The 23,388-nt window shown below is 43.2% G+C and overlaps 1 protein-coding gene across 1 annotated transcript in view; it reads right to left on the minus strand.

Moving 5' to 3' along the window:
* CUNH11orf49 (chromosome unknown C11orf49 homolog) overlaps positions 1-23,388 on the minus strand; it is a 182,825-nt gene that overhangs the window by 105,076 nt on the left and 54,361 nt on the right. The window contains exon 3 of the mRNA XM_041637475.1: positions 5,648-5,778. Within this exon, the coding sequence (XP_041493409.1) occupies positions 5,648-5,778 (131 nt within the window). The remainder of the gene's footprint in view (positions 1-5,647; positions 5,779-23,388) is intronic.

Below are 23,388 nucleotides of genomic sequence, written 5' to 3' on the forward strand. Positions count from 1 at the left end.
TCTTCAGGAACAGGACCCGGCTCGTCTTTTGCTAGGGACCTCGCCAACCAAAGGCCTACCTCTTTGATTTAATTGTAGTGGGGCGATCTGCTCTCGGTGTTGCGCGCCGGTCCCCGCGCATCATCCGCCGCCGCGCCAGTTTCCAGTGTCCTCAGTGTCCGCCTGCGCAGTCCCTAAAGAAAACTTTTAATTGAGGTGGCTCGCCTACAGTTTCAGAGGTTCAGTCCATTATCACCATTGTGGGGAGCACGGAGATGGGCAGGCAGATGTGGTGCTGGAGCCGAGAATGCTGCATCTTGCAGGCAACAGGAAGTTGACTCAACAATTCTCTTGATAGATATTCTTCACAATAGAATTACCTACTGTTATTTTATCAACTGAAAATATATGTAAAATACGTATTTCTGTTGGTAAAGAACAAAGCCCCTAGCTACATTCTTTTTTTTTTTTTTTTATTTTTTTTATTTTTTTTTTTTTTATTTTTTTTTTTTTAAATAATTTTTTTTTATTAAGAAAAGAAGAAAAAAAAAACATAAACAAAAAACAAGTTTCCACCTCCTCCCAGCCTCCCATTTCCCTCCCCCTCCTCCCACCCTTCTCCCCCTCCTCCCACCCTTCTACCCCTCCCCCCACTCCTCTCCCCCTCCCTCTCCAGTCCACAGAGCAGTCCAGGTTCCCTGCCCTGTGGTAAGTCCTAGGTCCTCCCCCCTCCGTCCATATCTAGGAAGGTGAACATCCAAACTGGCTAGGCTTCCACAAAGCCAGCACATTAAGTAGGATCAAAACCCCGTGCCATTGTCCTTGGCGTCTCATCAGCCCTCATTGTTCGCCATGTTCAGAGAGTCCGGTTTTATCCCATGCTTTTTCGGTCACAGTCCAGCTGGCCTTGGTGAGCTCCCAGTAGATCAGCTCCACTGTCTCAGTGGGTGGGTGCACGCCTCGTGGTCCCGACTTCTTTGCTCATGTTCTCCCTCCTTCTGCTCCTCATTGGGACCTTGGGAGCTCAGTCCAGTGCTCCAGTGTGGGTCTGTCTCTGTCTCCATCCATCACCAGATGAAGGTTCTATGATGATATGCAAGATATTCGTCAGTATTGCTCTCGGATAGGGTCATTTCAGGTTCCCAATCCTCAGCTACCCAAGGAACTAACTGGGAACCTCATGTTGGGCACTTGGGAGCCCCTCTAGGGTCAAATCTCTTGCTCACCCTAAAGTGGTTCCCTTAACTAAGAATTGTGGTTCCGTGCTCCCCTATCCACCTTTCCTTTATCCCAATTCTCCTGATTCCCCAAATCCCCCCTCCTTCCCTTCTACCTTTTCTCTCCCCATCTCCCCTTACCCCCATCCCACCCCACCCCCAAGATCCTAATTTTCTCCCCGGCAATTGGGTCTACTTCCCTTAGCCAAGAGGATAACTATATGTTTTTCCTTGGGTTCACCTTCTTACTTAGCTTCTTTAGGTTCACCTATTGTAGACTCCGTGGCGCTAATTTATGGCTAGAAACCAATTATGAGCGAGTACATCCCATGTTCATCTTTTTGGGTCTGGGACACCTCACTCAGGATAGTGTTTTCTATTTCCATCCATTTGCCTGCAAAATTCGAGAAGTCATTGTTTTTTACCGCAGCGTAGTACTCTAGCGTGTATATATTCCATACTTTCTTCATCCATTCTTCCATTGAAGGGCATCTAGGTTGTTTCCAGGTTCTGGCTATTACAAATAATACAGCTATGAACATAGTTGAACAAATGCTTTTGTCATATGATAGAGCATCTCTTGGGTATATTCCCAGGAGTGGTATTGCTGGGTCCAGGGGTAAGTTGATCCCGAATTTCCTGAGAAACCGAAACACTGACTTCCACAGTGGTTGCACAAGATGGCATTCCCACCAGCAATGGATGAGGGTACCCGTTCCTCCACAGCCTCTCCAGCAAAGGTTATCCTTGGTGTTTTTGACTTTAGCCATTCTGACAGGTGTAAGATGATATCTCAAAGTTGTTTTGATTTGCATTTCCCTGATTGCTAAGGAAGTTGAGCATGACCTTAAGTGTCTTTTGGCCATTTGAACTTCCTCTGCTGAGAATTCTCTGTTCAGTTCAGTGCCCCATTTTTTAATTGGGTTAATTAGCATTTTAAAGTCTAGTTTCTTGAGTTCCTTATATATTTTGGAGATCAGGCCTTTGTCTGTTGTGGGGTTGGTGAAGATCTTCTCCCAATCAGTAGGTTGCCTTTGTGTCTTATTGACTATGTCCTTTGCTTTACAGAAGCTTCTCAGTTTAAGTAGGTCCCAATTATTCAATGTTGCCCTTAATGTCTGTGCTTCTGGGGTTATACATAGGAAGCGATCTCCTGTGCCCAGCTCCTGTAGGGTACTTCCCACTTTCTCTTCTATCAGGTTCAGTGTGTTCGGGCTGATATTGAGGTCTTTAATCCATTTGGACTTGAGTTTTGTGCACGGTGATAGATAAGGGTCTATTTTCATTCTTCTACAAGATGACATCCAGTTGTGCCTAAAGAAACTGAACAAAAACCTCTTTGGGGCTGATACTCCCCAACAGAAGCAAAGATTAACTTCAAACGAATTTCAGTCTTTTTTAGGCTCAGAAAATTCAGATTAATCTCTCCACACTGAAAGAAATACCAAAGCAAGGGGATGAATTTTAAAGGTCTTTTACATTTGAATAGATCTTTCTGCTTCCAAAAGTCTAAAGTTGCCCAGATAGCAAGAGGTTTACTGTAGTGTTCATAATATTATCTGAAACTCAGACACAAGGAAATTAGCACCATTCAGAACTCAGTCGTACAGAAATGACACTGAATCTCTGTACTTGCTAAAAACTGCAAGGAAATGTTTCTTGCCAGAGGGGTCAGCTCCTTAAGTTTCTACAGGTGGCTTCGTTTTAGACAGGCTGGAACTGCAAACTCCTCTGCTACCTCCCAGAAGGTTCAGCCTCTTCCTGCGAATGCAGATGTGAATGCAATGCTGTAAGGAAGTTATCTGTAGAACAGCACAGTGCAGCTCGGCTGTGTCAGTGCCTGGCATCGAACTGGGGTAGGGGTTAATAAATCTTTTCCTTCTAAGTTCTGCCTCCAAGAACTTTTGCTCATTCCAGATTAAAACCAGGAACTGACACACTCTGGAAGGTGTTCCAAAGTTCCTGGAAGAAGCGGAGACAGTATTGAAGTGTTTAAGAAAAGATTTTAGGTTCATCTAGACACAAACTTTGCAGTTGGTCTTTAAGAAGTCGGAAGCTCCATAAGTGAGAAGCCTAGAAATGAGTGTCAAGTCTGAATCTGGGTCTTGCTTATGGCCAGAGGATCACAGGGAATGTGGGAGCTACTTTCCTCAGCAGCTGGATGCATCACTGGCAGCTGCGACTAGAAAGATAAAGAAATCCACATCTGCTTAGAGTTCAAATGTTATATGAATCCCTTGTGAAAGTACATAAATTCCTGAAGAGTCCTACTCCTAAATCAAGAAAAAATAAGGGTATTCGGGCTGTTTTCCATAGTCATCTCTATATGCCATATCACCAAAACCAATCCAGCATTCTTCAGCATACCAGATCCTCAGTGAGTTTCTTATTACTGACCAAGGCACTAAGAAGGAATTGGCAAAGACAGAGTCTGCTGTAGTACAGACTTCACTTACACACAGTGTGTGGGCATTTACATAGAGACCAGTGGACCAGTTCACTTGAGGTTGAATCCACCTTTCATTTTGTAAAGGGAAAGATCCTATTGCCAGTACACTGGATACTTCTTGTGTGACAGGACGAAGCAGCCTTCAAAGCAGAAACAGTGGAAAAAGCATTGCGTGAGCACATCAACATATCCAGGTCTACTGCAGCTTGACAGTGAGCCAGCTGTGCAACCCTCCTCCAAGTTAAACAATTCCTATTTATTTAATTCTTTTTCTTCCTCAGAGTCAAGATTTTTATTAACAATTTTAATTTAATATAGGCTTAAACATAAGGCAGAAGAGAGAAAGAGAAGTGCTTAGAAAGTAAGCCAGGCCTGAAAGCATAGTTGTAAACTTCTCAAACAACAGGCAGTCACCCAAGTTACATAATTTGATTAATTACAAAGTGGGCAAAATGCTCATATTTTCTGTTTGTCAGGATAGTTGAGATGATCTAATAAGATTCGAGATGATTTTTAAAAAGGTTACATAAAGAAGCAGAGACCTGCTCAGAACAGTATGGAGGAGCTTGTAAACTCAATGGAAACAGCTGGACACTGTGCCCACCTACTTCCCCTACATGGTGAGCCTCCATATGAGTGCTTGGCATGGAAGTCTGGTCTTCTGCAAGGGCAACAAGTGCTCTTAACCACTGAGTTAAGTCTCGGCCTCCTGTCCCCCATGTGTTTTGATGTCTTGCTATATAGCAACTCCTGATCCTCAACTTCCTAGTACTGGGATTACAGGTGTGTGCCACCATGTCCAGCTCAACAGTTTTTCTTTCCTATCATTTGAGTAGCAGCCCAAGAAGATTTCCTTCAAGATTTCCTTCACACTCACAATCAGCTGGTTGATAGAAGAGGCCTTGTTTTTGGCTTCTCTCAGGTTTTGACATGCCTTCCTCCTTAAAATTAAGCATTTATTTCAAGTGATACAACTCGATTTTCCCCTTGCACACTTATAGGCCACTATAGGGTTAGTAATTGCCTAATTGCAACGTCCTGCCTTAGAGAGCGGGAGGGTCAAGAAGAGGGAGAGAAGGGAGATGGCTCACTGCAGAGCACGGAACATGCGCAACACTTGAGTTCAGTACCTACAGAGACACCAGTCATGCCCCTAAATCAAAGGAACGGTAAGATCAAAGATCACTGAGCAGAATTGCTACAAAATATCTGGTGACAATGGAAGAGTTAGATAGAGGGAGAGGGAGAAAGAGCACAGCGCACTATTATAGAAATGGTGCTGGTCTGTATCTTGCATGGTAAGAACCTGCACAAAGCTTGAAACTGTAAAGAACACAAAGCTGAAAAATGCAGTGAGAGAAATGCCATAACATGTATTTACTTTATTCCTTTTACTTATTATATTGGCCAAGAGCAAAAACTTTGAAGTCAGGTTGCAAGGGCATTAATCTGGGTCTGTCATTCACTCTGTACCCTTCCCAGTTGCTTAGCTCTCTGGTCCTATTTCAGAACTATACTCGGTTCTTAATGGGCATCACTGTGATGATGGCTAATAATATCTCTAACACAGTATAGTCATCTCCTCAAAATAAGGTACTCCAAAGCCTACAACCATAGGCTCAAACCGTATCAGAGGACCATACTAAAAACTGTACGGGCTGGCAAGATGATCAGAAGGTAAAACATCACGTGCTATCAAGCCTGATGACCTGAGTTCAATCCCCAGAACCCCCAAGGTGGTAGGAGAGAAACGGCTACTCAGAGCGGTCCTCTGACCTTCACGTGTGCACCGCTACCTTCATCGTGCATTCCAGACACCTTAAATAGGTCACCGCTACCTTCAACGTGCATTCCAAACACCTTAAATAGGTCACTTTTGCAACCTACACACACATGAACAATATCCAATGCATAAATGGTATTTTTAAATAAGGAAAATGCTTGGAAAGGATAAAAAGGGGGAGGGGAGGGAATGGGGAGAAATAGAGTTAAGAACACTTACCACCGTTTTTGCCTACGGTTCGAAAGCATCTCCAGAAGGCCCGTAGAAACGATGCCCGATTGTGAGGTGTCGCTTGGATAAAGCTGAATTCCCGGAAGAGAATGTGCGTTCCTTGGCATACACTGTTAAAACTGGAAGAAGAAAAATGAAAAATTCATCATTAGATGAAATTCAGAAGGCTGGAACCAGAATGAAATGTAAATCAGAGAGAAAGACCTACTGGTGAACAGGGGAGGGGTGTCTATTTTTTTCCACTTGCAAAATTCTCAACTAGAGATTAGATCAAGTCCTTCTATAAAAACGTTTTTGTACAACTGGGGCCCCTGGAAGGTCATGTCACCTCTGCTGTGTGCCTCTCAGAAGGTTTAAGGTTAAACGAGATTCCTTGTCTTTACCTGATGAAACTGCTACTTGTATCTTCTGGGGTGCCTCTCCTTCACTCCCCCTGGCACCATGGCTGTCTGTTTTAGGGTGCTACAGTACTATGCGCACCCCTACAATACCTACAGAGACAATCCTACGTGTCAAAGGAGAGAGATGATTCCAAAGGGACACCAGAGACAAAGTAGACACGGGGAGAAGTGGCCCCTAAATGAAAATGCGAAGCAAAGCCCCAGGGCTCCTGTGAGTCATTGTTCAAACTGAGCCAGGAACAGGAGGAAAAAATGCATTCTGTTGCTTTTGGATTTTCCTGCCAAAGAAATAGAGAGTGTAGAGCCCAGTGTAATCTACAAATGGAAATTCCATAGGAGACTAAGCAATTATCCAATAAACGTCACCACCAAGGGCAGCTTCAGACTCCAGAAACTCCTAAATTCCCTAACAGGAAAATGATGAGTGTAAAACATGCTTATTTTTGTGGCAACAAGACAGTAAAGTGAAGGTGGCAAGCAATAAGGGGGCATCAGTAACTTCCAATTCCAGTTGTCATTTGATGGCCATCTAAAAGAAGGATATGGATCACTGAACTGAACAAGAAAACATTTCAAGAGCCATCTCGTCCATTTCCCTTCTCACAGAGGAGCCCCCCGGGGAGACTGTCTACTGTCTTTAACAGAATATGTTATCACTTAGGATAAAACCAGCCTTTCTAATATTAACAGTGCTGTGGTGAATAATCAGATTAAATACTCTTCTCATGGAAAAACACCACAGAAATCAACATTTAACACACTACAAGGCCAGCTGAGAACATCTGGCAAGGCGTGGTATAGAAGAGAGGCCTTTAAAGCTATGAAAGGGTTAATCTAGCCATGAATTTATGGCAGTGCCATTGTCATCTTACACAAGGAAAATGAAAATTACAGCAAATGAGCCAGGATGGAGAAATGGGGCAGACTGCATTCCCAGCAAGTGGAGTCTAAAACGATAACACTGTATCCTAAATGTACGGAGCCATCTGACAAAGACTCCCAAAGTCCCAAAGCATGTTTTATAGTCAGGGCAGAAAGGTAATGTCTAAGTCATGGTCTAAACTGCAGAGGAACTAATGATGGTGAAATCACATCCTTCACACAGTTTTTAAATTTTAATTGTGTGTGTGCGCATAAATAAGACTGTAGGTGTCCACAGAGGCCACAGGTTTTCAACTCTGGTGGCACTGCTGGTACAGGCAGGTGTGAGTCATCTAATGTGAAAACTAGGAGTTAAATTTGAGCCTACGCATGTACGTGCTCTTAACCACTGAGCCATCTCTCCAGCCCCTCAATGTGGTTCAGACCCTATCTCAAATGCAACAGCCCTCTGTGATTCTGTCCCCAGGAACACAGGCCATCACATCTCATCTATAAGTCCCTAATGATTCAACATGCTTTCTCCATTTAAATTTTTATTCATTTACTGGAGATGTGTGTGCCAAGGCACCCATGTGAAGGTCAGAGAATAACTTGTATGCATCAGTTCTTCCGTACCACGTGGACTCCAGGGATGAACTCAGGCCACACAATGCAATGTGAACCTCTCCAGCTTCAGCACGGCTGCGTCTCCCTGTTTAGACACTCACTGGATGGGTAGACTTTGGGTCTGGCTAACTGAACTGCACGGCATCTTTTATTTTTATTATTTGTAAGTTCTTTGTAGTAATTTTTTTTAATTTTTGTTTTTTCAAGACAGGGTTTCTCTGTGTAGCCTCGGCTGTCCTGGAACTAGGCCTATAGACCAGGCTGGCTTCAAACTCACGGAGATCTGCCTGCCTCTCTGCCTCCCAAGAGCAGGAATTAAAGGCATAAGCCACCACTACTCAGAATAATAAAGTTTTAATTAAATAAAATGGATGAACCAACATTAAAAATACCATTAATCAGTCAGGCAGTGGTGGCACACACCTTTAATTCCATCACTTAGGAGGCAGAGGCAGGTGGATCTCATTGAATTTGAGGTCAGCCTGCTATACAAAATGAGTTCCAGGACAGCCAAGGCTGTTACACAGAAAAACCCTGTCTCAAAAAACAAAAATAAAAATATTATCTCTAACTTTGAAGAAATACAATGAAAATGGAGCAGCATGTCATATCTACTAGACGTCTATGAGGAAGGACAGAGAGAGAGAGAAGGAAAGAGACATGCTAGGGAAAACTTGAAGAAACTAGGGCTGGAGCCTCTACACTGTTGAGAAAATACATGGGAGCCTTTCTGTAAAACAATTTTATGGTTTCTCAGTATTTTCAGTACTAGTTACATATCCAAAACAGAGAGAAGACATTTGTACACTAGAGCATGTACCCAAGCTTCTGCCATCCCATTGCCCCCAGGGGGTAGTGGGGGATGGTGCAGAGACAGAAGAAAGCCCAAAATATTGTCGGCCACCCAGTCAGCTATGTAGCAGAAAACTAACAGAGAGTCTGCCTCAAACAAGGTGTCATCTGACTTTAACACTCATTCAGTTGCACACGTGCCCACAGCTGTACACACAAATGCACACACACGCACATGCACATGCACACACACAAAGAGAAGGAAATTCTCAGGTAAAACAAGACTGTGTCTAGAAATAGTTTAAGAACCCCATTTTAAAGAATGCACCTGCTTTTGTTTAACTTTGTGGTTTTACCTCCCAGTTTTTGTTGTTTTAAGATCATTACTATTGCTTTCATTGTCTCAGAGAGGACCCTAACCATGCTCACTGGCTACCTTCCCAACATCAGTTTTCCTCATGTAGACAGGACTCTCAGTGCACAGGCATCTCGAGTGGGAGGCTTTTCCTCTCTCCAAGGAACAAACTCGCCTAGACCAGGTCACACACTGGATGACTTTAAACTCCATCTTGATATTATGATGATATCACTGAATTCCTGTGTAGCATGAACCCCTGAGTATTCAAATTTCACTACAAACATTCTTTCATTCTTTCAATTGTTGGTTTTTTTTTTTCTGAAAGACTGGAGTTTTATTCTTCAAAAAGTTGGCAAACCCCAAAGATATGTTTCTCTGTACAAATTGGTCCCTGAAGTAACAATCCCTGGATTTGTTCTTTCCTTCCTTGTGAAGCTCAGACAAGGCCTAAAGCTTTTAAATGTTTTTTGGGTTTTTTTTTGTTTTTGTTTTTGTTTTTGCATTGACAATGTGCCACAGAATTTGGCAATGGTGACTTGATGAGAGAAGTCAGTGGAGCATGACCACTTGGCCTGGGTTGCAGAACTCTGGAGTTGTTTAGACAGCACACTTTAGCAGAAGCTGCTTAAAGCCACTGCTTCTTCTACAGAGCTACAAAGACCTTTCTAGACATGAGTTCAGACACGGTGTTTCTAGCCCTGTTATTATCTGCCCTCCCGTTATTCAATGTAGAGTGTACCTACGAGGGGGAAGTGAGTGATGGGCCTGTGCACAGGAGTGTTCTGACGTTCTGACAAGGCGATTTTAATATGTAGTGCACTTGGAATGAGCCTCTATATGCAGATACGAATCGGGAAACCGTTGGGTTCGTTTACTGCACATTCTCTGATGTAGGGAGTCCCCGGACTAGAACACAGAGACCAGGCCAGCTGGCTGAGCATCGTGGATCTGAGCTCTACCCCTGGAGCCCATGTGCTATGTAGAGAGAACTGACTCCAGCTAGTCATCTTCTGGTTTCCATGTACACTTCATGGCTCTTGTGCGTGCATACACACATACACACACACACACACACACACACACACACGCACGCACGCACGCACGCGCGCACATGGCCACATACATGCATGCACATACTCTAAATCAATCAACAATGTGGTTTAGAAAAAAACAATCCAAGCACAGAGCCTGCCACACTGACAAGATCTTTGGATTCTAAAATAACCCCAAGCTAGGTTACAGAGCTGGGTCAGCGAGTAAAAGCACTTACCTGAGGACCTGAGGCTGTCCTCCAGGCCAGGGATGGTGGTGCACATCTTTTTTTTTTTTTTTTTTGACAGGATTTCTCTGTGTATTCCTGGCTGTCCTGGAATTCACTCTGTAGACCAGGCTGACCTCAAACTCAGAGATCCACCCGCCTCTGCCTCCTGAGTGCTGGGATTGAAGGTGTGGGCCACCACTGCCTTGTCTGTAAGTAAGGCTGATCAGTGGTACTGTTTTACTCTCTGATCTTCAGGCAAGTTTTATTTATTAAAATACAAGTGAAATATCATTATAGCCAGGGATACACACATCACACATCTTGTCTCAAAATGAAAAGGGAAAGAAAAAGTAAAAAAAAAAAAAGTTGTCTTCCGACCCCCATGTGTCTGCCACACACAAATAGTAACTTATAAAGTAAAACAAAAAAAGATTAGTCCTAAATTTTGGAGGAATTCAATAGGGACTAATCAATCCTCAATCACTATGTAGGTGAGCCAGGCTGGGACACAGAGCAGTCACGGAGGTGTGGCTCACAGTTTCTGTGAAGGACCCAGACGAGCCACCAGGTCACTGCAGCACTGGCATTTCAGGCCAAGATTTGTTTTCTGACCAGGTAATTGTCCTAGCGGAGTTCATCTCCAGACCGGGATAGCAGTGATAGACTTTCCTGCAGTGCAAAGAGAAGAACCTATGAGAGCCCACAGGCCTTAAGAGCTATGAAAAGTCTCTGCAGGGGGAAGATAAAGCCCTGGTTTCTTTCCTCGATCACTTCAAATGCAGCCACCAGATCCCATAAGAACTTTCCTAAAATAGAAGTGGAACAGAGCACTTATCCCAAACAGGCCTGTTGTTAAGGACAGAGGAGCCCGTTTCCATACAGGTCACTTCCCAGAAAGGCTAGGCCAAGGGGCTTAGTTCTCACATGTGGCTTCTCTGGGAGTTGATTATCTCATGTGCATGTGGGTGTGTACATGCCACTGTGTCCTATGAGAACAACCTCCAAGAGTGGATTCTCTCCTACCATATGGGTCCAAGGAATGGCAGCAGACACCTGTATCCACTGAGCCGTCTTACCAGTCCAGGATCTTTGTTTATAATAGTCAAATTCCTGCCAGAGTTTAATTTTTTTCTTTTCATTATATGTACGTGTGTGTGTATGTATATGTATATGTAGGGAGCGTGAACATGAGTGCAGGTGTTTTAGGCAGGAGGGCAGGCCTTGGATCTAGTAGGGCTAGAGTTACAGGTAGTTGTGAACTGCTCAGTGTGGGTGCTGGGAACCAAACCCAGCTCCTCAGCAAGAGCAGTATGTGCTCTTAAGTGTTAGGCCATCTTACTAATCTCCCTTTTCTTTTTTTTAAAGACAGAATCTTACTATATAGGCCAGAATGTGCTCTCTCTCTCTCTTTTCATTTTTATTTATGTGTGTGGGGACATGTGTGTATTATGTATGTTTGAGTGTGAACACACCACCTTGCCAAGAAAAGGTCTCTGTTGATATTTCTATCACACTCCGCATTCCCAGCCGGCTGACCACAAACTTTAGGGCAATCATCCTGTCCTAATGTGGGCTCTGAGGCCGAATTCAGGACAACAGGATTGCACACACACTTATGACCACTAATATCTGAATTCAGGACAACAGGATTGCACACACACTTATGACCACTAATATCTTGCTGGCCCTGCAATGTTCTGGAATTCACAATCCTCTTGCCTCAAACTTCTGAGTATTTGGATTACATACCTACCGCCAGAGTTTCAAACTCTTTTGAAGTCTTCAGGCTTCCAAACACATTTTTTTTTCTTTGTTTTTCTCAAGACAGGGTTTCTCTATAGCTTTGGAGCCTGTCCTGGAAATAGCTCTTGTAGACCAGGCTGGTCTCAAACTCACAGAGATCCACCTGCCTTTGCCTCCTGAGTACTGGGATTAAAGGCTGCACCACCACTGCCCGGCCAAACACATTTCTTAAAGCTTGCTATGGTTCACTGCTGACTATCTCTGGATTCAGCTCCTTCCCACTGATCATTAGCAGAGAAGGAAGATGACTGAGTATCAGCTGCAACCTCAGCTGCTTCCCTGGGAGCGCACGTGTGAAGGAGCCCTCACATCTCTTGTCAGGTTAGTCACTCACTGCAAGTGTGAAGGAGCCCTCACATCTCTTGTCAGGTTAGTCACTCACTGCAAATGAGGACAGGAAAAGCATACACCTCAGGATGGGAAATCAACACAAAGCATTAGGGGACAGCTTACTGAGTCTATACTCTTTATAGCAAAGGAAAAAATTTAAATATAAACATTGTGGTAATTAAAAATGCTTTTTATACTAGGCAGTGGGATGCATACCTTTTATCCCAGCACTCGGGAGGAAGAGGCAGGTGGATCTCTGAGTTGAAGGCCAACCTGGTCTACAGAGTGAGTTCCAGGACAGCCAAAGCTACACAGAGAAACCCTGTCTTGAAAAACTAAAATAAAAACAAGCAAACATAAAATGCTTTTCATGTGGTATATTTTACAATCAGGTTGCCATAAATGTCCTTTGACTTTTTACAAGGTTTTTGATCCTTTTACCCAAGGCCTCTTAAAGAGCTTCCAAGACTTTGTCTAATTTCACTTAGAATCCAAAGTAATTACATTTCATATTTTCTCTGGGGGAAACATCCCCTAACTGTGCAGAGGAGCCTGGACAGAGACTGTTCTCCTTCGCACGTTTTCCAGGATTCTGGTGATGACGGATGTCACAAAATAATTCCACACCAGGTCAGAATTATGAACAATAAAGGGTTATTTAAATAAATAAGGGAAAACTTAGAGATCACTGTCCTAGACAACAGTCATCAGCACGAACAGGAACAGAGTCTAGCAGTCAGAAGCGGGAGCCAGAAGCAAGAGTGTGGGCACAAGTTTACCACTGCTTTTACAGTATAAGAGACCATGCCCAAATGGGCTGGTATCTTAAAGCTATTGGCTGAAGGAGCAGTATATGCTCCCACAGCACCTCCTACTTTTGTTTAAATAAGAGAGTTCCAAACCCAATGCAAAACTATATACAATAGGAATAGATATCAAGTATAATTAGTATAACCAGCATAAACAATATTAAGCAAGGAACGTATGGTAAATGTTTTAATAAACATCCTATCCTAAGGAGTCTAAGTGTTGTATAGGAAATGGCTTGGCTAGATCATAAAAGAACAGTAACTATGACTATATAATCTTCAACCCCATCAAAGGCCTAAGTAGGGAGATAATGTTACTTTAGCAGACAGGAAGTACAATCAAGCAGCTTCCAAAGTGAGCAATATATGATGGAGACAATTAGCTACCTGAGCAATCACCCAAAGTCTCATTTGCAATGTTGAAGCAACCAACTTTGGTTAAGGCCTAGCATAACTGACAGACCATTTTTAGAGGCAGGAAATTTTTCAGAACAGTCTTAACCCTGTCTTGGCAAGATTTGACAGTCTTTTTCCTTGTTTCCTGTTTATTCATTCCCAGATACCATGTACTTTGTCAATGGTTGAGGCATGGGCAGTTCCTTGCCCAAAGGCCAATGGTGCAAGAAGAAATTAAACAAGTGGAGTGTCTTGGTGCTCAACATTCTCTCGGGAATAGATTGGTGCTGCAGTCAGATCTCATGTCAACAGAACCCTGAGTTATTTAAATGCAATGTTCCACAGACCCTCGATGGTTGAAGATTACCTGTCTAGACAGAATACAATCTCTATGTATCTAAAAACCTCCTTTTCCCCAGCATTCAGCCTAGCTTTCCCTGCCTACCTAAGTTCTGCTTTGCTATAAGTCCAAAGCAGTTTTTTTATTAATTAATGGTAATCACAGCACACAGAGGGGACTCCACATTACCTCCCCTTTTCTGTTTAAACAAAAAGAAAGGCTTTAACTTTAACATAGTAAAATTACATATAACAAAACAGGTATCAAGTAAGAATTGCAGTTATAATATTTATATCTACTTTATCTTTTATCATAAAAAAGGAAAACTATAATAATAACTATCTATTCTTCAACTTGATCAAAGACTTCAGAAGGATATAATAATACCTAAGTAAACAGGAAGTACATTGTAAGCAACTTCCAAAACTCTAGAAATGGCAGAGACATCTCGCAACCGGGACAGTCACCCAAAGTTCCGCTGTATCTTTGGGGCATCCATCTTCAGACTACTGGCCCATAGTATCCAGCAGATTCTTTCATGAAGCAGGAAATTTTGAAGACAGTTCAGCCTATATTGGCCGTTTGTCAGTCACTTCTTCTGTGTCCTGCAGAATGTCTTGCAGATTCTTTCATGAAGCAGAAACCCCAAAAGAACGTCTCATCTTTAGGCAAGTTCAGCAGTCATTTTTCTGTGGGTTCTCTGTGTCCAGTCAAGCAGTCCAGGCAAGGGCAGTTTCTTGCCCAAATGGCTAACCAACTCCATGAGGAGCCTCTTCAATGTCCACCTTCCTCTTGAAGTAGCTTGTGCTGCCAAGAGCAGATGTGTCTCACTGTCATGAAAAGTCTTAAGTTCTTAAACATTTTAAATGCCATATTCTGAAGGTCTCTGAAAGATTTGGAGACTACCTGTCTAACTGAAATATATCTCTATACATCTAGAAAAATCTAACTAACATGACTACAAGCTTGACTATTATAGATGACTATCTATTAACCTATATTTTAATTATACATTACATTTTTAAATGAACTGCACAATCATAATACATTAATCAAGAGCAGAAATTAGGCCAGGCGGTGGTGGCACATGCCTTTAATCTCAACACTAGGGAGGCAGAGGCAGGCGGATCTCTGGGAGTTCAAGGCCAGCCTGGTCTACAAGAGCTAGTTCCGGGTTGGGCACCAAAGCTACAGAGAAACCCTGTCTCGAAAAACCAAAAAAAAAAAAAAAAAAAAAAAAGAGTAGAAATTACATATAACAAAATTCAAAATTGACCTTAAATTTGTAGCACTAGACCGAGATCCACACCAATGCAAAGCATCCTCTCTTATATCTGCTGCATCTGCACTGCTGTGCAGGTCTTGCTTCCGTCTCGCCCACCTTCTGTCATCTCTTCTGTTCTCTTCACTCTGTCTTAAGGCACACATCTCTTTTGTCACCCAGCTCCCCTTATCCATGTTTCGTGCTACAGGAGAGGGGAGACATTTGCAAATCTTACACTTCCCCTCTGACAGATTCTTCTCAGCCAGACCTACCAGATCACCTACTTTGCATATAATTTCTTATTTCTCCCTCTTCCTCTTTTCTTTCTTTCTTTCTTCCTTTTTTTAAACGTCTTCAAATCAGGACTAACATCATCTCCACATCACCCTCACATTGCGCATCTGGTCTCTGCTCCGCACCAACCCCTTTTTCTCTTTCCTTTGGATGCAGGAGCTTGAGCAGAGCCTTGCGCACGCCAGAGAAGCGCTCTGCCCTAAAACAACCCTCGTCCAGAGACGGGATCTTGCTACACAGCCCAGACAGACCCGAAACCGGAGATTTTAATGCTTCAGTCTCCTGAGAGCTGGGATTATTACAGTGTGCCACCACACTTTCTAAGGTAAATTTTAAGGTAAATCTCATCTTATTTCTTTTGTGTCTATAGCTATAACTTTTAGATCTTTCTAGACTATATTTTTGTTCTTACTAGAATCCCCCAAAAGGTTCCCATTATTACTATCATCTAAAAATGTCACTGAAAAAACAATACTAAATTTATTTATCTGTGTGTGTGTGTGTGTGTGTGTACACATGCCACAGTACACTATAAAGTCAGAGAATAATTTGTTTAAGTCAGTTCTCTCTTTCTACCATGTTGGTTCCAGGGATTGAACTCAGATTATCAGGTTTGGCAGCAGGTATCTTTACCTGCTAGGCCATCACACTGGCCCTCCAATACTATTTGTATGAGGTATTATAAAACCCCTTCCTCTGTAACATGCTGTTTAAAAACTTGAAGTACTAAATAGTCAGTTTTCTTGGTTCAATATCTGGTCATTCTAAATCATCAACTTTTGTTCTTATTCAAAATTACATTAGTTTGTGGTGGGGAGGGAACCCTCAAACAGATATATTAGTAATAGACCAAATCTTGTTAGATATAACCCAAATGAGGACAAAGCCGAAGGGTGGGCTGCTGCTGAACCCATTCTCTTCTCCCCCCGTGCCATCTGACCAGCAGGACTTTGCTACTGCTGTTGCTAGAGTCATCTTCTTCTGTTACCTGATGCTCACTGACTCTAGACTTGGTCACACCTTTCTTTCAAGCACCCACTTTAGAGCTTCTTTGTGTTTCAAAGGGGTGCAGTAATCCAGCAGGAGTGGGATAGGCCCTTGATTAAGTAGTTAGCTCAATGATTCAGTGTGCTATGAAAATAATCAGTTTCTTTCAAATGCATAAACAAAATGCCAGGCAGTGGTGGTGGTGGTGCACACCTTTAATCCCAGCACTTGGGAGGCAGAGGCAGGCAGATCTCTGTGAGTTCAAAACCCATCTATTCTACCGTGCGAGTTCCAGGATAGGTTTCAAAGCTACAGAAAAACCCGTCTCAAAAAAAAAATTATTTTTTTTCTTATTAATTTTAATCCCTTTTTTCTTTTCTTTCTTAAAGACAAGGTCTCACTATGTAGCTCTGGAACTCATGTAGGCTAGGCTGACCTCCAGTTCACTAAGCTCTGCCTGCCTCTGCCTTCTGAATTCTGGGATAAAAGGCACATATTCTCACTTCACTCTCACTTGCTTGTTCATTCTCTCTTTCTTTCTAACATTTATTCATTTATTTGTGATTATCTCTGTGAGGATACAGGTGTGGGTGCCATGCATGTGGAAGTCCATCCTTTTCCCACTCTGTGGGTTTCTGGGGATTGAACTCAGACTGTCATGCTTGGAGGCAGATACCTTCATCCCCTATCACACTGCCAGCCTAGATATTTCTCAGTACTCTGCTGTGACTGACTGACAAGCAAAAAGCATTCAAGGCATTCACGTAGAAGGACAATGGGGCTTGAAGTCATGGTCAGCTATTTAAGAAGCTCAAGACCAACCGGGGCTAGGAGACCGTCTCAACAACAACAACAACGGGGCTAGGAGACCGTCTCAACAACAACAACAACACACATACAGACAGCACAGCTCATGAAATCCATATTGACAGCTATTTTTCAGCTCAGTGGTAGAGCACTACCATCTAACATATACACTGCCCAGAGTTTAATTCACAGCACAGAAAAGCAAAAGAAAACCATTTTCCTACCAACCTCTAGTAAAAAAGATTTACTTAAGAATTAAAAGATAAGCAGCAAGAGACGTGCAAATAATAATGAATATATAATGTCTCAAAAAGCAAATATTGATAGTATCACAGTGCATGTTAGCAATCCCTCTTGTGAGCATACAGTAAAATGCAGTGAAGTTAGAGACACAGGCCCATTCTTCGACACTCATACTCAGAGCAGGATAATAATACATAGCAGTCCAGCAACCCAAGAGTCGCCTGATGGGAAAACGGAAAAGCAAAACGTGACATCTCCTTAAGCAGGATGATAGCGACCCACTCTTTCCCTTTCTTTCTATATCCAGGCCAAAGGTGAGCGTGGCTCTACCACTGTTCCTGCTACTTTGTGCTGCCTTCTTGCTAGCACCCAATGGGACCAATGAACCACGGACTGAGACTTCCAAACACTGAGCCCACAAGAAACCTTCACTCTTTATATATTTTACAGTAATAGAAGATTAACATATACAATATGGATGATCGGGAAGGCATTGTTCTAAATAAAATAAGTCAGTCACAAAGAGATAAATACTAGAGAGTTCGCTTACATGAGGTTTGTAGAATAGTCAAGCTATAGACAGTCCTAGCATGCCAGTTGCCAGGATATAAGGACAGGAAGGACTAAGGAGTTAGTGTTTAATGGGTACAGAGTTTCAGGTTCAGAAGATGAAAAAGTTCTAGTGATGATAGTTACAGGACACTCTAAATGCACACAATGTCACAGAATTATACGTTAAAAGGAGTGAAAGTAGTAAATTTTAGGCTTTTTTTTTTATGGTTTTAGTTTCCGAGACAGGGTTTCTCTGTGTAGCCCTGACTATCCTGGAACTAACTCTGTAGACCAGGCTGACCTCAAACTCACAGAGATCTACCTGTCTCTGCCTCGCAAGTGCTAGGATTAAAGGTGTGAGCCACGGCTGCCCGAGTAGGTCATGTATGTTTTCCCACAATAAAAGATAAGGGTAAGATATTGATGTTAAATACCCAGAATGCATAGTTATAGAATGGCCTGATAAAATGAGATATGGAAATTATAAACAAAATATTTTTGAATGTGTATGCTTAATACATGCATGCTCATGTATGTTCAGGTACACGGGCACATGTATGCTTGTAAAGGTCAAAGTTTGATGTTGGGTATCTTGCTTTATCATTCTCTACCTTTATTTTTTGAGACAGGGTCTTTGAACTGAACCTGGAGCTTCATGATTCAGCTAGACTGGCTGCCCAGAAAGCCCCATGAGCTTCCTGGTTTCTGCCTTCCCAGTGCTAGGCATTCAGATGTGCACCATGATGGGCTTATTTCTTTTTTTTTTCAGCTGAAAACACAGATGCAAGACCTCAAGCTCCCACAGCAAGCACTTTACCAGCTGAGTCAGCTCCTCAGCACCAGCCAACAGCATTCAGAGCGGATCTGGAATGAAAGCAACTGTGTCACGCTGGCGGTGGGCTCAGTTGGTAGAGAGATCTCCAGCACTACACAAGGCATAGAATGGTGGCTCATGGCTCTACACCAGCACTCTGAATTCGTGAGCCGGAGGCAGAGGATCAGATGCTCACATTCACACACTGGAGGGCAACAGCCTGGGTCAAATCTCACCACTTCCTAGTCAGTATGACTTTGGCTCAGATACATGATTTCGTGTCTCAATTACTTTCTTACTATTGGGTTTGTAACAAATCTTTTCCATAAAGTATATTTTGATCATACCTATAGATCTTTCTCACCTCTCTACTCAGCCAACTTCACATTTTTTCTCTCTAAAAAGCATGGAAACAAACAAATCGAAAACAAAACAAACACACGCACGCCCCCCAAAAACATGGAATCCATTTAGTGTTTGCCAATGCCTCCTAAGCACGGGCCTTCCCCAGAGTGTCACTGATATACCCAGTGTCACTCCACTGGAGAAAATGGATTTTCCTTCTCCTAGGAGAAGTCAATTGGCTCTTAGTTATGGGTAAAATTTTGTGCCATCCTCCTCTTCTTCATGCTGGATTCAATTATTTTTTAAATTAGTAAAATTGTGTATTATTAGTTTGCTATGAATCAAATCTGTGAAAGTTTGACTTTTCTAAAAATATTAGTCTTAGGAAATGAATACTTTCCAGAGGATCTCCATGGTATCTGGCTTTAGAGATAGCTATAAAAATTCATATATGAGATAACAGTTTGGAAGTAATTTTCTCCAGAAGATGGAGATGTCTGATTCATTCACAAGGGGCACGTTTTCTTGTTAAGAGTATGGAGGAGCTGTGCCAGGTCCTGCCCAAGGCTCTGGAGGGCGGGCACCTCCCCGTGAACTAATGTGTGATGCACAGATGGTGACGCTAGAGCACATGATGGAGACGGAAAAGAAGCCGAGCGGCTCCTGCACTGTGGAGAGAGACGCAATGGTGGTGAGGAACAGGCCAGCTATGGAACCTGCGCTGCCACCAGAGGCCATGGTAATGTCCATGGTCCTATTGCTGCCAGGGTCTGTGCTGATGTCTGAGGTCCATGTTACCACCAAAGGCCATGTGGATGTCCCTGGTCTGGGCTAGTGCTTGAAGCCATGTTGAGGTCTGATGGCTGCTGCACTGGCCCTGCCTCTCACCAGCCTGGGGAAAGCTGTCTCTACCCCTTAACCCCCTCACCGGGAATAAAAGGGCAAGTTCAGCTTTTCCTCTCTGCCTCTGTCTCTAAAATTCTCAAGCTCTCACCATGTGGTGTCTCCACCTTGTTATCAAGCAGCAAGAAGCCCCCAGTGTATATGGCCCTTAATCTTGGACTTCCCAGCCTCTAGAACAGTGGCTCTCAATCTTGAGTAATGACCTCTTTGGGGGTCAAATGACCCTTTCACAGGGGTCGCCTAAGACCATCAGAAAACACATATTTCCATTACGATCATAATAGGAGCAAAATCACAGTAATGAAGTAGCAACGAGAGGTCCCCACCACATGAGGCCCTGTCAAAAGAGTTGCAGCATAGGAAGGGTGAGAACCATAGTTCTAGAGCCAGAAGCCAAATCAACTCCTACTATTTAGTTATCATTTCCCAGTCATCGGGATTCGATAGAGCAGCAGAGACAGTACAGCGGGAGAAGGGGATACTGACACAACGGAAGGACTGAAAGGGCAGAGGCACCCGTGAGCTGCCATCACCTAGGCCACAACTCTCAGAAGATGTCACTGAGTTCCTAACCTAGTTTCTCTGGCAGGAATCTTCCTTGTCCTAGAAAAAGACCTGTGGATAAAGAGAGGATTAAAAAAATATATTGTTAAGAAGTGAGGATGCTGGGCTTGCACTTTTCTAGCCAGGATCCTTTATCTTTCTTGAGAGCCCCCCAGATCTCTTTTATTCTAGGTCAGTAATTTAACACTCTCAGCTCTCAATTCAAAGCCCGTAATGACCTTGCTGTGCTGAATTATTAGTCTAGGATATAGAAAAAGAAAGAGAGAGGGGAAAAACCCTCTAAAAACAACAGAGGCCTTTTGATCAGAGTACCAAACTGCAGCTCGCTGTAACTCAAGCTGTCCATTCTTATATGGCAGGAATTAAGGACTCCCCCTGCCAGGCAGGACCCTATTAAAAGACAATAGCTGTTTGAAAAGGGTAAGCAAGTTGATATGGATATAATAGGCCACATATGGGGGCCCCTTTCTACTCTGAAATAAAGCCCCTTCTTACAGTTGTGAGCTGAGAAATCCAGGATTCAGTAAGGCAAGAGGATATAGAATAGAAGAGGGTGGGTAGCCATGCAGAAATGTTTGAAGGTGCGAAAGAAAGAAAGAAAGAAAGAAAGAGAAAGAAAGAAAGCCCAGAAGAGTTCTTTGGACGAGATAAGTATCCATCACTGAGGATGGAGGCTTTCAGAACAGTCAGGTGCTCAGGTCACAGGAGCCTTTAGGCCAGTGATGACAAGAATTGGCCAGAATCAAGATAGCAGTTAGTTTCTTTAATTGGTCAACAACAAAAACCCCCAACCAACAAAGCAGTGCTCTCTTAGCAGAGATGCTCCCGCAGCCCTAGAGCGGTCCTCATGCTGGTTATCCTAACGGGGCACCACACTAAAGCCTGCTTTACCACCTCGTGCCACTTGCTATTTCTCTGATGACATTTTTCACAGAAAGCCTGTGAAACAAAGACAGCACACCCCACAGAACTGCCTGTAAATCACACCCCTCCTAGAGAGAATGTCATACCAGCTAGCCCATGTTTGCCTGTCCATTGCCACAATACTCCTCCCATTAACAAGTAAAGCTTTTGAAGAATCTTTAATCCACAACAGAATTTCCAACCACTGTTTTAGCTATCTCTAAAATCTTGTAAGCATGATGCAAAAGATTTAAGAGTGATTGAAGGCAGGCAAACACATTAATCTGATGATTTCTAACTAAAGTCTGAATCCTCAAATGCCTCCGTGAAAATATTAGAGGGATATTTTTCTTTCTTCCACTATACTTTGTCACCTGCCAAATGGTCTTCCAGTTCCCATCCACTGCAATTAATGGGCTAGCTTGATGGGATTATAACTAAAGACAAATACAGGATCTCCAGTGCTTTTTTGATTGAATGTCCAAAAGAGTAAAAAGCTTTTTTTTAGTAAATGAAGGTTTTGTCAATCAAAGAGAGGACCTGGATTCCTAATGGGACAGATGTATCATCCTCGAGCCAGAGGAACAGGAGCTAAGCATCCTTTCTACTTGAGTACGCAGAGAGGGAAAGCAGCCTAGAACACTGGCGCTGCTGTCTCCATGAAATACAATCTGCCACAGCTGCCCTCTGGCCATGGTTTACATTGCTCCCCAAAATAAACTATAACTCAACCTCTCAATCTGATTGCATTTTGCATCAACCCCAATCCAGTGAGCTTGTCATAAAAACCAAGCCTGAAACTATGTTCTATGTTGAGAGAGGAAGAGTGTGAAGGGATCTGGAAGAGTAGGAGGGAAAAGAAGGCAAACATCATATGTTCTCTTTCCTATGAGAAGCTTAGATGTGTGAGTGTGTGTGGTGAAACTAAACAGGAACATATTTGGGAGAATTGGAAAATGGAGCAAAGGAGGAACAAGATGAGCACAGGATAATGATATGCATTAGGAAAATGCCATAAAGTTGTTATTTTGTATATTTACTTAAAAAACAAAAAAAAAGTATCATAGAATCTTCATCTGGTGATGGATAGAGATAGAGACAGAGACCCACACAGGTGCACTGGACTGAGCTCCCAAGGTCCCAAGGAGGAGCAGAAGGAGGGAGAACATGAGCAGGGAATTCGGGACCACGAGGCGTGCATCCACCCACTGGGACAGTGGAGCTGATCTACGGGGAGCTCACCAAGGCCAGCTGGACTGTGACCGAAAGGGCATGGGATAAAACCGGACTCTCTGAACATGGCGAACAATGAGGGCTGATGAGAAGCCAAGGACAATGGCGGGGGGTTTTGATCCTGCTTAATGTGCTGGCTTTGTGGGAGCCTAGCCAGTTTGGATGTTCACCTTCCTAGATGTGGACGGAGGGGGGAGGACCTAGGACTTGGCACAGGGCAGAGAACCCGGACTGCTCTGTGGACTGGAGAGGGAGGGGGAGAGGAGTGGGGGGAGGGGGAGAGGGGTGGGAGGAGGGGGAGAGGGGTGGGAGGAGGGGGAGAGGGGTGGGAGGAGGGGAAGGGAAATGGGAGGCTGGGAGGAGGTGGAAACTTGTTTTTTGTTTATGTTTTTTTTTCTTCTTTTCGCAATAAAAAAAAAAAAAAGTAAAGTCCTGGTTTGGATAATGTTCCTCTAGTGCAGTTTCTTGGTCTAACTTCTCAAATATGATTAATATCATTATTCAATAGTAAAGAATGGAAAAATAAGAGACAAGTTGCTGGCCACCGTACCTAACATGTGTACAATGACACTGGACGAGAGTAACTACTGAGGATCTCCACTCAGAAAAGGGAAAAACTCAGGAGATAGCTTGGTGGTAGAGCACCTGTCTAGCATGTTAAAAAAAATTGTGTGTGTCTGTGTGTGTGTGCATTTACGTGTTTAAAGTCAAGTGTGTCCACACAATCCTGTATCCCAGAGCTGGGAGGTGGCAGGAGAGTCAGGAGTTTAGGCTGTCTTGAACATGCAGTAAATTTAAGGCCAACCTGCGTTACATTCGATTCTATTTCAAAACGCGGAAAC

Source organism: Microtus oregoni, unplaced genomic scaffold (assembly GCF_018167655.1).
Source record: "Microtus oregoni isolate MIOR12 unplaced genomic scaffold, Mior012 000053F_ref0000044, whole genome shotgun sequence".
In the NCBI taxonomy this organism is placed as follows: Eukaryota; Metazoa; Chordata; class Mammalia; order Rodentia; family Cricetidae; genus Microtus; species Microtus oregoni.